Here is a 15,740-nt window from a genome sequence, read left to right as displayed (position 1 = left end):
CAGTCCAAACTCCAACCCACTGTTCTCTCAAGTTGATGGCATGTTTTGAACTAGCAAAATCTCTGTTTGACTAAACATTACAAAAAGGTTAAGCAGACTGTGGAATAATGGTGCACTGCTCCACTGTGCAGCATTGTCTGCACAAACGTGCACAAATCTCCATTAGATATTTCATCCATTTGTCTATCCATTTTTCTTATACATTTTTTTCTTGTTCTGGTCGTGGGGTAATAAACGTACTTGGAATCATTGGGGGCAAGGCAGGATTACTTCTTGGACAGGATGCTAGTCCATCTGTTTTCTTACTCAAAACTTACCAAAAAAAGAAAGAAAGAAAGAAAGAAAGAAATCAGCTTCATAGATTTTCAAAAGCTTCAACTCCCACCCTGGTCACTGTCTGTGAGGGGTCTGATTCCCCCTGTGTCTGTGAGGTTTTCCTCTGGACTCCCTCCTGAGTCCCAAAAATACACATAGTAGGTGAAATGGCTGTGCTGAATTGTAATATATGTATAAGTGTGTGAGTGAATGGATATGAGTGGTACACTGCAATAGACTGGAGCCATGTCTAGGGGGTATTCATGTCTTGTTCCCAGTGATTCTGGTTCCGCTCCTGTCCCACCGTAACCTTAACAAGAAGTTGCAAATGACAAGATGCATGGATTGATAGATTACATTCTGGTGCCTGGGATGGCCAATAAAACACTTTGGAGCCCTATTTTAACAAATAATTAGTCGAGCTGTCAACTGCTCACAGCGCAGCTTGGTTTAGGGCATGTCAGTGTGTGTAATTCTCTTAATGAGTGTGTTTTGGGCGTAACGTGAAGTAAACCAATCAGAGTGTTGCTAGCCATTCAGTTTAAGACACTGGTGCAGACTTTTGAGAATTATCACATTGGAGGCATCATTAGAAGATCAATTGGTAAACTGTGGTAATTGTGTACATCAAGAGAAGCTCAAGAACAACAATTCCTAAGTAGAATAGCATTTAAATGATTACTGATTGGAACTAAAAAGGTCACAATGTTTCAACATCATTAAACCACATTTAACAGCCTGGTCTGTCAACACAAGACAGGTTGGGTCCGTGGAGTCTGGACCCAATCTGGATCTGTCTGTCTGAAGCTGTTGGCTACCAATCATAGGGTACAAATGGCATAGCTAGCCCTTTTTAGGGGTCCAAGAAAACTATGTTTTTGTTGCAACACTTTTGGTTTTGCTCCATTTTTTTATGAGCTGAACTCAAAGATCTAAGACTTTTTCTATGTACGCAAAAAAAGCTATTTTTCTTTCAAATTGCTCACTATTGGGTCTAAATCTGTTAGTGAGCACTTCTCCTTTCCTGAGATAAACCATCCATCAATCACAGATGTGGCATATAAAGTTGCTGATTAGACACAGTGATTATTACACAGGTGTACCTTGGGCTGGCCACAATAAAAGACCACTCTAATGCAATTTTACATTTCTGTGAGAATCTGAGGGGGTTCAGAAAACCAGTTAGTGCAATACATCTCCTTCGCATAGAGTTGATCAGGTCCACTCTTCAATGGCTGTGTGAAGTTGCTGGATATTGGCAGGAACTGGAACCCACTGTCATATGCTTATCTAAAGCATCCCAAACGTGCTCAATGGGTGGCATGACCAGTGAGATGTTGCATGTCCAGTGAGATGTTGGCCACGTGAGAACAGGGATGTTTTCAGCATCCAGGAACTGTGTCCAGATACTTGCAACATGGGGCCGTGCATTATCATGCTGTAACATGAGGTTATGGTCATGGATGAATGATACAACAAAGGGCCTCAGGATCTCGTCACAGTATCTCGGTGAATTCAAAATTCCATCCAAAATAAAAAATGCAGCTGTGTTCATTGTCTGTGACATACACCTGCCCATACCATAACCTCACCATCACCGTGGGCCACTCGATTCACAAAATTAACATCAGCAAACTGCTCACCCACACGACGCCATACACGCAGTCTGCCATCTGCCCTGTACAGTGAAAAACGGGATTCATCGATAAATTAAACACCCCTCCATCGTGCCAGCCACCATCAAAGTCGGTTACGATGTCAAACTGCAGTCAGGTGGAGAACTCCAATGAGACTGCAAGCATGCAGATGAGCTTCCCTAAGACTGTTCCTGACAGACTGTGTAGAAATTCTTTAGTTATGTAAACCGATTGTTACAGCGGCAGCTGTCCAGGTGGCTGGTGGCTGATCTTGGAGGTGAAGATGCTGCATCTGTAAGTCCTGGGCTGGTGTGGTTACATGTGGTCTGTGGTTGCGAGGGCAGTTGGATGTATGCCAAATTCTCTGAAACCGCTTTGCAGATGGCTTATGGTGGGGAACTCATTCTCCTTACCAGCGCCTTAAGCTATATACTCTATTTGCACTAATGTAATACGGGTTCTATTTATACTATCATTCCATCTCAATCACCATCAATATAGCACTATTGTCTTCCGTCTTACGTATGTCTATTGTGTCCTTGTTGTATTGTACATGTAGTGTCTCCCATTCTTTTATATTATATATCTTATTTCACCCCCCACCACTACTGCACTTTGTTTTCTGTCTCATGTATGTCTACTTGTGTCCCTGCTGTATTGTACACATAGTGTCTCCCATTCTCTTTTATTATATCTGTTATCTGTACTTGCTGTAAAATTACGTAGTTAACGTAAGCAGAGTAACGAAATTTTAATTCTCTGTATGTCCTGTACATATGCAGTATTGACAATAAAACTACTTGACTTGACTTGACTTGACTTGACTTGAAATGAACTTTTTAATTCACGGGCAACAGCTCTGGTGGACATTCCTGCAGTCAGCATGCCAATTGCACGCTCCCTCAAATCCTGCAACATCTGTGGCTGGAGACCTGCTCACTAACAAAGATTAAGACCGAACAGTAAACAAAATTGGAGAGAAAAGGGCATTTAGTGTACACGGAAAAAAAAATGATCTTTGAGTTCAGCTCATTATAAAATGGGAGCAAAACTAAAAGTGTTGTGTTTAAAAAGTGTTGTGTTTATTTAAAACTGCTTATTGTTCTTGGCTGAGAGAGGTCTAAGGTTTGGTGTGTTGTTCAGTCTGAGCTTCTCTGATTACAACAGTTGCACAGAGAGGTGATCTGAGTTACTGTAGCCTTTTTGTCAGCTCCAACCAGTCTTGCCATTCACTCTCATGAAGTGGTTTCTGAATTCAGAATTTCAGAATTGATTCTTAACCTTATGCTTAACTCAGACTACATGATATTTTTGTAAGTTACTCCAAAGAGAACCTGAGGTAAAGATGTAGCTACTTTAGCTAGGTTTCAGTAATGTAAACAGAATAAAGGAATAAACAGAATAAATAAAGGAATAAACTGAATAAAAGCAGGGGTACTGTTGCCAGAGCTCAAGAAGCTTTTCTTCTGTTTTGCTGGTCCAGCGAACTGCAGGAGCACTTTCCTGCTTTCTTTTCGCTATATTTACATCTGTGTGTCACAGTACACTTTGTCTTCCTATTGGTCAGCGTCATTGAGCACATCGCGGAGAACGGCAAACTAACTGATAAAATACAAAAACATTCTAACATAATTCTAACATACTAATCTTTCCGTCGGACGCTCCGACGGCAATGCTCACGTCAAATTACTGCTCTTTGGCTGTGTCACACTACACAGACCTTTATCACTCGAGACATTGCAATTCTGATCCGACACAGGCAATTTTTCGACTACGACAAAATTGGGTCAAAATCGGGCTAAAATCATGTAGTTTGAGCCGGGCATTAGAGCCTGATGTTCTGAAAATCAGGAGATCATCCAGTAAATCTGATACCAACAACGATCATGCCATGCTCAAAATCTCAGATCATGTTTTATTCCCCATTCTGATGATTTGAATAAATATGTATATACCTGTGTGATTTTATGTACTTCTGGCACACAATTGGCTGATTAAATATTTACATGAATAAATACATTAAAGATAAAGTGCATACTTGATATTATTATTACATGAAAAAACATATTAGCAGGTAATGTAGTATTCTACTGGTACAGAAAAAATAAACTGTAAAATGAATTTGAATATGTATTAAATGTGAATATGTGAATGTGTACTGTCATGTAAAGTATGAATAAACCATCAAAACTGCTGTAAACAAATGACTCATTGTGTGTGTGCATACAGCACTTGAATTATGTTTTTTGCACTATTCTTATGCAACTTTTCCTAAAATGTGTGTGTGTGTGTTTCAAGTTCTTAGATGCCTCCTTGAGTTTAACACAAAGATCTTTTGCGAATGAGAAGATGAAAGACAAGACAATTCAGTTATATTTGTATATATTTTAACTGCACACACAAAAAAAAAAATATATATATATATGAATTTATTTATTTATTTCAAATTCAGATCTATTCAAGGTCCTGTACATATATTTAAATAGTTCTTCAGACAGTGAAATATCAAAGCAAAGGTCTCGTTTGGCACCTTCATTTGTAAAAGTATTGCTTTAGTATTATTCAGCCTCAGAGGACGCCCTCATGAGTGTGTGTGAATGTATTTGTATGCCTGTCTGTTTGATCGTGGGCTCTGGCCTTGACCCTTCATGACTCAGCTTTGATGAATTTGTTTTCTCTGGCTGGGCCAACATCCATCAGTCTAACAGGCCTTCAGAAGAGAAAAGCACTGCCATGTTTTGCTGCTGAAGTCACTCTTTGCCCTCCGCTCTCTCACCATGCGGACGTTTCTCTAACAAGGGATTTCCCTCATTAAGCTCACGCAGCTCACACAGAGTCTGTGCACATTGTGCTGGAGGTTTGGAGATGTTGAGGTTGGGGATGTGAACAGAAGTTTACACACAATCCAAACGGCTTAACTCACTGTTCATGTTCCAATTACAAGGTCACCTAAGGTAGATCATGTGCAGACTTTTAAAAATAAAGCTGATTTTTACTTTAAATGAGCTAATTGAACCCAGTAGCACACACATCCCAGCAGCACAGAAACTTGAAATGCTATGATCCCCAAAAAAATATATAGAGAAGTTAACCTTCACTTTAGAGAATTTGTTATACATTTTGTACAGCTTTCTTTAATGTAAGGTGTAGATTTGTAAAAAAAACAAAAAAAAAACAAAAGAAAAACTTTGCCTGCCTGTCCAACCTATCATCTTGGATAACCACCGCTTTACTTTGTCTGTATCCTTACAAAAAAAAGAAAAATCAGCATCAGAGGTTTTGAAATGCCTCAACCCCCACCCTGGAGTTTGGTGTGTTCACCCTGTTTCTTTGAGGGTTACCTCTGGACTCCCTCCCATTTTGGATAACCACCCCCTTAAGAAAGAAACCTTTAAATTCAGTGACATCACAACAGCAGGTCAGCAATTTCTAATATTCATTTGACCTAATATTTCTCATGTTGTCTCCATACTTATCTGAGGTAAAGCTTAGGCTGTCCATTCTGTCTTAAAATATCTTCAATATCTGGGTAATTATGACCACAACTCAAGGTTTTCATCACATGACACCACATTTTCATCACATGACAATTTTCACTGAAATTGTCCACCCTCTCATTTCCCAGTCTATTTTTCGTCTTGCCATGACAGGGTGGACAAATTCATGACAAGAAATAAAAATTGAAAATGAGATTATGCTGAGAAAATATGATTTCTGTGTATGAACATGATGAATATGATAAATATTAAAAGAAAAAAAGAATATTTAAAAAATGAAGTCTTCTTGGATGTTTTAAGAATCAAAAGGTAGCCTATTCTGATAATATCATGTTATTGGATCGCACTATTCCAAAAATAGTCACGTCACCTACACGTATCATGCAAAACATAATGACCACCTACTTGTTTTAAAAGTAATCTACATTCATTCATCAAAAAAAAAGTAATCTACATTCATTCTTAATGCTACTGGGGGAAATGCCACATGCACAAATTATTATTAGGGCTAATACTGTTGGACTACAAAGTTAAAGTGTTGTAGGTAGAAGCTCATCTGTTGCTACACACATTATGTTGGTTAAATGATTGATTTACTCATGCAATTAAAACACACATTAACACACTGCAGGTTTTCATAATATACAGCAGTACTTTGATCGTCTAAATAAACATGACTTGTTTTTTAAAATGTTAAATTATAAAAGAACAACAAAGGAAATCTGGTTCCATTGTGTTGTAATACATCTGATAATGCTGTGGCAATGCTGGTAATGCTATGTAATGACTGCATGTCCCTGACCCATTTAAAAGGATAAAAAGCACAGCCGCACATCGGACACACAAAGATAACAACCTAACACAACACAGAGCACGTGTTCATATAGGATAAGGGTACAATGTACAGTTCAGTATAATAAAAGGCTTCTTTTTGTTTGTTGCTTTTTCATGTTGCTTGGACATAAAAATAAACAGATCTGACAACCTTAGATCACATTTATTCCTTTCCTCAGTTTTGCAGTAATCTCTTCTGCAAATTTCAAATCACAGCAGCAGCAGCATCACCCTACTGTAACACTTACCCACTGTAAATTGAACTCTTAAATACATTACAGTACACAAACATACCAGTGCTTTCACGTTACCGCTGGACTTTTTTTGGACATTTTTGACTTACTGACATGATTTGAAAACCCTTTGAAAACCCTTAACATTTCACAATGAACGGACAAATAAAATATTTACATTATTTTATATTTAGAATTTAGAAGATTTCATGCCCTTACAGTAGGTAAATTAAAACAGAGTGACAGATTCTGAACTTCAAAGGACACTTTATAATGTGTCCTAGAAGGCAGAATTTCAACATTTTAATGATTTTATTGAGCATATTCAACGTCTGCAGCTAAAAACCCAGATTAACCTAAAGACATTATCAGGCTGCATGATCTGTGTGTGGATTTACTGGATTTTAGACACCACTCCTGTATTTCAAAGACGCACTTGCGGCAGTGCCTTGTCATTTTATTATGCAGCGTTGGTAAGTCAAGGTTACTAGTGGTATGATCTTAACTCATTAAAATTCCAGGTTTATTACATCTGAAGAGTCATTAATCAGTGACTAAATAGAAAGCAATGCAAAGTGTTTGTAATAAAATACTCAAAGAGATTTCAAAGAGATTATTTATACAATTTAACCATAAACCTTTTAGACAAATGCTGCAGTCATAGTAGACATTTAAGAATCTATTTTATATATATTTTTTGAGACAACTTAAAATAGGAACCAGCACTGTCTACAACAGCTTCACTGCAAAACTAAAGAAGCAAACTTCAGATCACTGAACATGTCTTGCTCACTGACATGTCCATTTCCAAATTTGGGGCTGAGAATCTGAGGGAAATATTTACAATAAAAGTAAAAGTAAGTGCACCATGGCCAATTCCTGCTATGATGCTTATTGCTATCTTACACCCTGCCAACTGTTTATTTTAATCCTTTATTTAAAACAGCAAAGGCGCTTCAGAATATATCTACGCTGATGGGCAAAGTTATGTGGAAATGAGGTGTGTTCAGGTCAATTTCAGGCATACTGATGTCTTGGCTATAAGAAACACATGTACATCACTGACTAAAACAACCTAGGTGTATGTCAACTGTTAAATGTTCATTGCTATCTTGAGAGTGAATTGTCAACAGGCACATCCCCAACAAATAAACAGAATGAATGTGCATGATTGAGCTGATCAGTTTCCTGAATCATTGGACACGTCTAGATATCTGCGTCCCTAAAAGAGTAATGCACCAAAGTCAGAGTGCACCTGGCTCTTAAAGGAAATGGCAAGTGACACACTATTACTTTACACTACGCCCAAAACACACCCATATTTAATTTAGAGCCTTTGCATGTTTATAGTTATGCAAGGTGAACCTTTCCCACTGTTATAATAGCAAAGACACACTGATGCCCCAAATCAAGCTTAATGGTGCAGGTTTGGACCAAACCACCATATCTTTCATATCTGTGAAATTGGTTTGGACCAATTGGAGAGTTGAATTCTAACAACCAGCAGGCCACTAATTGAAGCATTGTGATGTTTCTACATAATAAACTGGATGTGAAGTAGGCCTAATTAAAAAATATATCTGCACACTCAAAATGTGTAACACCTCAAGAGATTTTCCAGTTCTTGAATTTGGTAAATTGAATAAATAAAGTTTGCTGTTAGTGACACTACAGTGTGCTGCCTGAACAATTCTTTGAGTTCAAACTTTGAGTGTAGGCCTATACAGAAAAGCTGCCAAAAAGCAGACACTTATAGACAGTAAATATGTTGCTGTAACGTGTTATTCATTTGTAACAGACTGACACATTTTTTGAGTTTTCAGTTTAAAAGTGGGTGCATGCGATCATCATTTTCACACATGGATTGCTCACCAGAGTTCAGACCTTAACCTCATTGAGAATCTTTGGGATGTGCTGGAGAAGGCTTTGTGCAGGGGTCAGACTCTACAATCATTAATGCTGCAAGATATTGGTGAAAAAATAATGCAACACTGGATTGAAATAAATGTTGTAACATTGCAGAAGCTTGCTTATCGCAACAATACCACAGTGAATTCCTGCTGCAATCAAAATTAAAGGCGTTCCAAGCAAATATAGTGTGACTTTTTTGCCTCTTTTTTTTTTTTTGGCCAGGCAGTGTATTTTATAAATTCTTATGGCCTTAGCTTATACTTTGCTCTTGTGGTGTAGAAAGTGACATTTAATTAACAATAATAGCAATTATTATAGGAAGCAGCTTTCACCTAAAAGTATTGTGAGTGTAGATTCAAAGCCCCAGCCATTTAAACCCTTTAAAGATGTAATGCATCCAAAAATGACGTTCTACACTCTGGGCACTCCGCGAGCATCCACTTCCGTCACGTGCCAGCGCTTGAACGGACTTGTATTAGAACAGACGATACCACAATGGCACCAAGAGCACCTCAGCCCCCGGTTACACGTGTGAACCCGGTCTGTGTTCTCCTCTCTGAAGTTCATCCCGGTCTGTGCCGCTCTCCGCAGCCAAATCGAAACCCGACAAAGGGGCGCGTGCGCGCGCGAAAAAAGAGAAAGGGGGTTGCGCGCGCGCGAAGTGAAGGAGACGTGTGAACCGTCATGTCCCGCGTCTATTATTACCCCCACCCCCAACCAACCCCCCCCCCCCCCAACCAGAAGAAAAGGGGTAATGACAATAGTTCTTCCAGAAACAGCATCCAAACCTTCCATCCCTCCCTCTGTCTTTCTGCTCCTTTCTTCCGCGCCCAGGGTCACGTAACCCAGCGATGTAGGGCACGGTGCCACGGCTTCATTACTGGAGAACGAAACAAAAGCTGAAATTAGAGTCAGACTAGACAGAGAGAGAGAGAGAGAGGTCTGGTGTTGTATAAGAGTTCTTTCCAAAACTGGGGGGAAACAGTTTAGTGAATGAGTGCCATTGTTCAGTTCAACTATTTGAGCTTCAGTGATGGATGGAAAAATGCACCAGAGAACAGTGGTCAGCTCCATCAAATCTGCTTCACAAATCACACTTAATGAACGCAGACGCTAAATATAAATGGCACATAATTCCACCTCTACCCCATTCCACCATCACCACCAATCAAAATACAGCAAGTGCCACTCTGACGAGTTCAGTTCTCTTTATCCACGTAGTGAATAAACAGTAGTTTACAGTAGTGTGTATGCTCTGAATGCGTATCTACAGCAGCGGTTTCCAAAAGATGCCCTGTCCTGAACATTTATATTTTTACATGCTCACTTAACTCACTTGATCCAGCTAATCTGATAATTAAAAAGCTTTTTCCTAAAGTGACGGTAATGTGGAGTAGGAAACCACTAACGTTACACTACTAAGGGCTTTAACATATACAGCAGCTAAACAAATCAGCTGTAATTCTAAAGAATTCTATAGAAGACTGGTGTTGATGTGACACATTCTATTCATGTACCTCCAGGATTTACAAGCAAAGCAGCTGGAGTCTATTTTCAATGCAGTTGACAAAAAAGTGTCATCTCTGAAATACAATAGCACACAAACATGTAATAATGACTTCCTCCTTATTCCCTTTATTCTATACAGCAAAGTAGTCAGAGCTGAGGGGACTTCGCCAGCAGCAACATATAGCTGGTCCTAACATGTTTACTAAGTGGAGTTACACATTACTAACTAAATCAATATGCTTTTGGAACAGACAGTGTTTATGTTGAGTTTAGAAGTTACTCAAAACATGTGGGCGTTATGATGAAACATCACCAGATCTTACAGCTTCACATACTGGTGGTGTAATGGAATTAGTGTAATCTTCAACTCAGAAGGCACTTCAGTTCCTTACTCTCACAAATGTGAAACATAAGGATTAATTTCATAAATGAGCTACAATAACTTATTAAACTGGAGGAGCCCTTTTTGACGGTGAATCGAACATTTGTAAAAGTTTATATAAATAACCATCAACAACAGTCTTGTATGTGAAAATTCATGTATAAATCTTCAACCATTGAGGAACCCTTTTACAAAAATTGTTATTTGACTACTAATTATTTATTGGACTCTGAAAAGGCATTTGAAACGCCTATAGGACTAAAATTAGTTGGTTTAGGACACCTACATCCCATTAGAAAATCATGACATTAATCTAAAATCAGACAGCATACAGCATACGAATTCTTTACAGTTTGATATAAAACCCATAATAGAAAAAATGGTTACAATTTAAATGCATGGTTAAAGTAAATGCACATTATTAAAATATTTTAAAGCAAGACTGATGATTTGTTTTGCTTGGCATTGATAGAGCATTTTTTCAGTGTATTAAAAAACGCGATTTCTGTCCATAGGGCACCTTTAATAATAAGCCAGTTTAAAAAGGTAAAGGCGGCAAGCGATGAACACAATGTGTTATATCAAAACATTGCATTTAAAAAACTGCATTTTCACGGCTGTAATTATAACCAATTTTACAGAATAAAACTATTTTTAATCTGTAAAGAACCCATTACCATTTATTCAAATGATTAGTTTGGTTTGTTTGATCTTTTAAGATGCCCATTTTAATGGTTTAATGATATATGGTGGTAAAGTGGGCAAGAAAAGGATGAGACCAAGAAGTGGTGCTTGAATTTGTAATAGTGTAAACGTGTGGTAAAATCTGAGTGGTTCACAATGAAATAGTAGAACTAAGAATGGACGTTAATAAGTGTGTAATACGACTGCTTTATTATTATTATTATTATTATTATTATTATTATTATTAAGTAAGCGTGTGGTCTTAAGTGTAGCTCGTGGTGAGTGCGGATTTTACGCACAGTCCTAATCCTGAGCTCATAACCGGTGTAAACCCCGCGCTGATCTCCGGCACGCTGTGTACCGACGTGTATTGCGTGCGCGGCGCGCTCTCCAATCAGCGCCGGCCGGGATCCCCCACTCCTTCTTTTCGGAAATCATTCATGCCGCCGTCAAACATTAACGCCGGCGACTGCGCGCGACTATAAATACTGCGGGGCGCGCAGCAGAGCGGCAGTCAGTCGAGTTCACCGGACAGCAGGAGGCGATCCGCGCTAAGCTCCTCCTCCTCCTCCTCTTCCTGCTGCTCACTCAGCTCGTAGCTTTGTATTTATTTTTATTTGGACAGCTATTTATAACTGCTCTACTTTTCTTTTCTTATCTTCACTGTCCTGTTTTTTTCTGGAATGACCGGAGCGTCTGTGAGTTTCTTGGTGTGCGCGGCGGCGCTGGGCGCGCTGGTACCGGCGCCGGGGCTGCGCGCCTCTCCGCTCGCGGCGCAGGAGCCCATCCGCTGCGCTCCGTGCACCCAGGAGCGTCTGGACGAGTGTCCGCCGGTGGAGGCGAGCTGCAAGGAGGTGCTGCGGGAGCCGGGCTGCGGCTGCTGCATGGCGTGCGCGCTCGGTCGCGGAGAGACCTGCGGCATCTACACGGCGCCGTGCGGCTCGGGGCTGCGCTGCCTGCCCAGGCCCGGAGAGCCGCGGCCGCTGCACGCGCTTACGCGGGGCCAGGCCGTGTGCACCGACCCCGCCGAGTACGAGCAGGAGCAGAGTCAGCGGGCGCCAGGTACGTACACCGGCACGTCGCTCGTGCACCCCTCTGTTGTACGTCTCGCGTCTTCCATGCCATTTTTTTCTGTCACGGCGCCCGTGGGTGCGCGCGTGACGTAGACCGCACGTTGTAATCTCGTGCGAGATTTCATCAGCAGTGCGTTGAAACGAGCTCTCATCAGTTCCACAGGAGTGAAACATTGCATCAGCACTTGCTTTTTCTCGTCACTGTGCTGGTGTAATAGATTTAGTATTGCTGTTTTTAGTGATGCACCGAACATTCGGCAAAATTCGGCGAATTGAAAAAAAATCACTTGAAATGTTCGGCCAAATAATGATAAAAAAAAGAAAGAATAATTTATATATAATAACAATACTTTATTTGCATTATAACATTTAAGTCTGTAATATGTTTGATTGGATGTTAAATTGTTCACTTTTCAGTAAATATTTATTTATTTTATTTTTGCAATTTATTTTAATTTTAAAATCAGGAAAACAAACAGTTAAGGATCGCTACTGATTATATGCTGTTTAATTAATATAATGCTAAAAAAGTGGCAAAATAAATGAAAACCTTCGAAAAACTTTACCTTAACACTTATAATATTACATTCCTATTCTTTTTATGTGTGTGATCAAATGCCGGTGGTTGATGTGAGCTTACACTGTAACTCTTCCCTTTCATTTTCCCTTATCCAGATCTGCCAGAACTCGACACGGAACCCGCTTCCACACTGTACGTGTCCCCTCACGGGAAGCCCCTGGATCCGCGGCTGATGTCCGCACAGGAGAGCATGAAGTCCAAAGTGAACGCCTTCCGCAGGAAACTCGTGGAGCAGGTGGGCGGAGTGCAGCAGCACACACAAACGAGCGTGATCAAAATCACCGCACTATTTTAAGACGTTCATATAGGCTAGATCAGATCAGCTGCATCGCAAAGTGCCCGTGGGTAACAGTTCGAACCACGAGAGGGCACTAGAACACTTTTTTTGCTCCTTTTTTGATGACAAGTAACTAGAAGGAATCCACTTGCTTAGGAATGAGGGGCTCTATAGCTTTGACCAGACCTCATTTGGTCTGACCTGCAAGTCTGTTAAACATGGTGTAGTTAGCCTAGATGCAATCCAGACTGCAGTGGTCACACTCAGGTTCCTTACAGGTTTCTTACCCATGCTTTATAGATGTACTTTATAGATAAAATAAGATTTAATCAGGCACTAGCAGATGTAGCTTTGTATGTGAGAAAACAGTCAGTAGTAATTATGAAATGTTTCTTTCTTTGTTCCCAGGGTCCCTGCCATGTGGAGCTACAGAGAGCACTTGAGAAGATTGCTAAATCCCAACAGAAGCTGGAAGATAAGCTGACCAGGTTCTACTTGCCAAACTGTGACAAACACGGTCTATACAAACCCAAACAGGTAAACAAACGTTATATTGACCACAATATTAAATATGTAAATGATATATTTACTATATGGTACACTGGACACTGATGACACTCAGTTGGGTTGATTGTGCATCATTTCAAATTGTATTGAATGGGTTTGATTTGAATGGTGACACTCGTGAATCAGCATAACTTTATCCTTCTGATTATTTACTTTTGACAGCAATTATGTTGATTCATGTGAGGGCAGTGCACACACTATATATATATATATATATATATACGCTAGTTGTTTGTAGCTTGTGTCATTTCTTGGTAATGTTAGGCAGCATAACGCTACATCAAACCCACAGCTGTATTGTGATATGAAGTGCTAGAGCAGGATGCCGCAGCATGTCTGTGTGATGGTCTTCATTACTGACCCCCGCTTCTTTGTCCTTTGTCTCTTTGCAGTGTGAATCAACTCTGGATGGGCAGAGGGGGAAGTGCTGGTGTGTGTCACCGTGGAACGGAAAAAAGATTCTAGGATCAAGTGAACTGCCCACAGACAGCGAATGCCCCCAGGAATTCAATCACTAACCACACACACACCTACATTCTTAAAACAATCAAGGTGCTACAGAGAGTTCCTTAAGCCAGAAGTGTGTCTCCTATGGCATTGACCAGAGAACCCTGTGTAGCACCTTTTTTACTATAGATATTTAAGAGTGTTTGCATGAGGATGTCTTCTTCTGACAGACTACATCTCGACACATACATACAGAACTTTAACGCAAAGCCACTGATTTCTTTTTATATTTTCTATTTATTTATTGTAGCCTACATGGTGTTCTTTGATTCAGGTACACTGTTTTTTAATTGGTGAATACTAGTTCACCAAATCCACCAAAAAAGAGGAAAAAGGAAAAAAAAAAAGAAAGTCTATTTTTTTCTGAAAGGATTATGAATATGTTTATATTTACATAAAGCATCCATGTGTATTTATTTCAACTGAATGTATTCATATGATTTGTTTTGGACAAGAATATTTATTCCTTATGCCTTATTATTATTGTTATTATTATTATTATATTTTTTTATTTTATTTTATTGTATGTGTGTTCTGTGTTTTATTATCAGTGCCAGTTGTCTTATCTTTCCAATCGTCTGTTGGGAGGAGTGTAAATGGAAAAAAAAAGCACTGCATGACCAAACCACTTTGTCACTGCCGACACCTTTCCTCATGTCTTCCGTTGCTGTACTTAATATTTTATTGTTGCTGTCACGCTAAAACTTCAGATAACTTTACAGAGAGATAAAAAACATTCTTAAAATTAATATGCACCCATGTTGGAGCATTTCTATTGGTCCCTTTATCATGAAAGTTTCAGCCAATATAAAGAACAACTGTCAGATTCACTGTAATGTCAGAAAGTGAGAAATGGCACAAATAGGTTTTGTGTGTCAGCAACAAAATATGTATACACTTATAATATAACAGTATGTACTGTTGCACTGCCCTTGTTGTCGTATTTCTGGTGAAAGAACTCACGCTTTTGCAGAAGATGGAAGGCTATGTAAACAGGGCTACTGCTCTTTCTTTTCTTTATTCAGCAGTGCATGATGGGTATTGGTCTTCCCAGCTTCTGAAACGGGTAACTGCCTGTTCCTACCTCTGTTTTTGAAGATTTGTTGTGTCTATGTTAATATTATGGAGAGCCTTTGCTTTTGCCAACTTTGCTGTTTTAACCATGAAATTAGGACCACTTGAGATTGACTATGTGTGTATCTTTTTGTAACTGTCCGTGTGAGTGCGAATGGAAAGAGATTTGCTGAAATTGTCTGAACGTGATCAGAGTGAAATGGTTGTTCATTGAGTAAATGCTGTGGTTTGTTCATTGTTTTAATAGTGCGGTTTCTACACTCATTATCTTCGAGGAAGAGAGATTCCGCAACTGTTGTTACTCCAAAGCAGTTGATCAGTGTAAATATGTCTTTTTGATAAAATGTAATTTCAATAAATTGTGGGGAAAAAGATGATGTGGTTTTCAGTCTTCATTACTGAAATATGTAACAAAGCATAAAACTCATAAAAGTATAAAAGACTATTATGCAAAATCATAAATGTTCTTTCTTGCCTATTTAAAATTTGCCTGAAGGCAAAATTCTGTATGTGTCTGTGTTTCTGTGTGTGTGTGTGTGTGTGTGTATGTGTTCCTGTGTGTGTCCTTATCGTGGTAATCTCAAATGGTGCTGCACACTAACTTTAGCTCGGTATTTGGGGGGAACCAGGCTCCGCTTACTGCAGTGCCTTTGACCTGCT

General features: G+C 39.5%; 1 protein-coding gene across 1 annotated transcript; it reads left to right on the top strand.

Moving 5' to 3' along the window:
- Positions 1-11,504: 11,504 nt before the first annotated feature.
- Positions 11,505-15,454, top strand: igfbp1a (insulin-like growth factor binding protein 1a). Its single transcript, XM_007245322.4, has 4 exons — positions 11,505-12,064; positions 12,751-12,890; positions 13,341-13,469; positions 13,892-15,454. The coding sequence occupies exons 1-4, from the start codon at positions 11,686-11,688 to the stop codon at positions 14,015-14,017; spliced, it is 774 nt and encodes a 257-aa protein (XP_007245384.3). The 5' UTR covers positions 11,505-11,685; the 3' UTR covers positions 14,018-15,454.
- Positions 15,455-15,740: the final 286 nt, after the last annotated feature.

Source organism: Astyanax mexicanus, chromosome 1, assembly GCF_023375975.1.
Source record: "Astyanax mexicanus isolate ESR-SI-001 chromosome 1, AstMex3_surface, whole genome shotgun sequence".
Classification (NCBI taxonomy): Eukaryota; Metazoa; Chordata; class Actinopteri; order Characiformes; family Acestrorhamphidae; genus Astyanax; species Astyanax mexicanus.
This window is presented reverse-complemented; position numbering and strand designations above follow the sequence as displayed.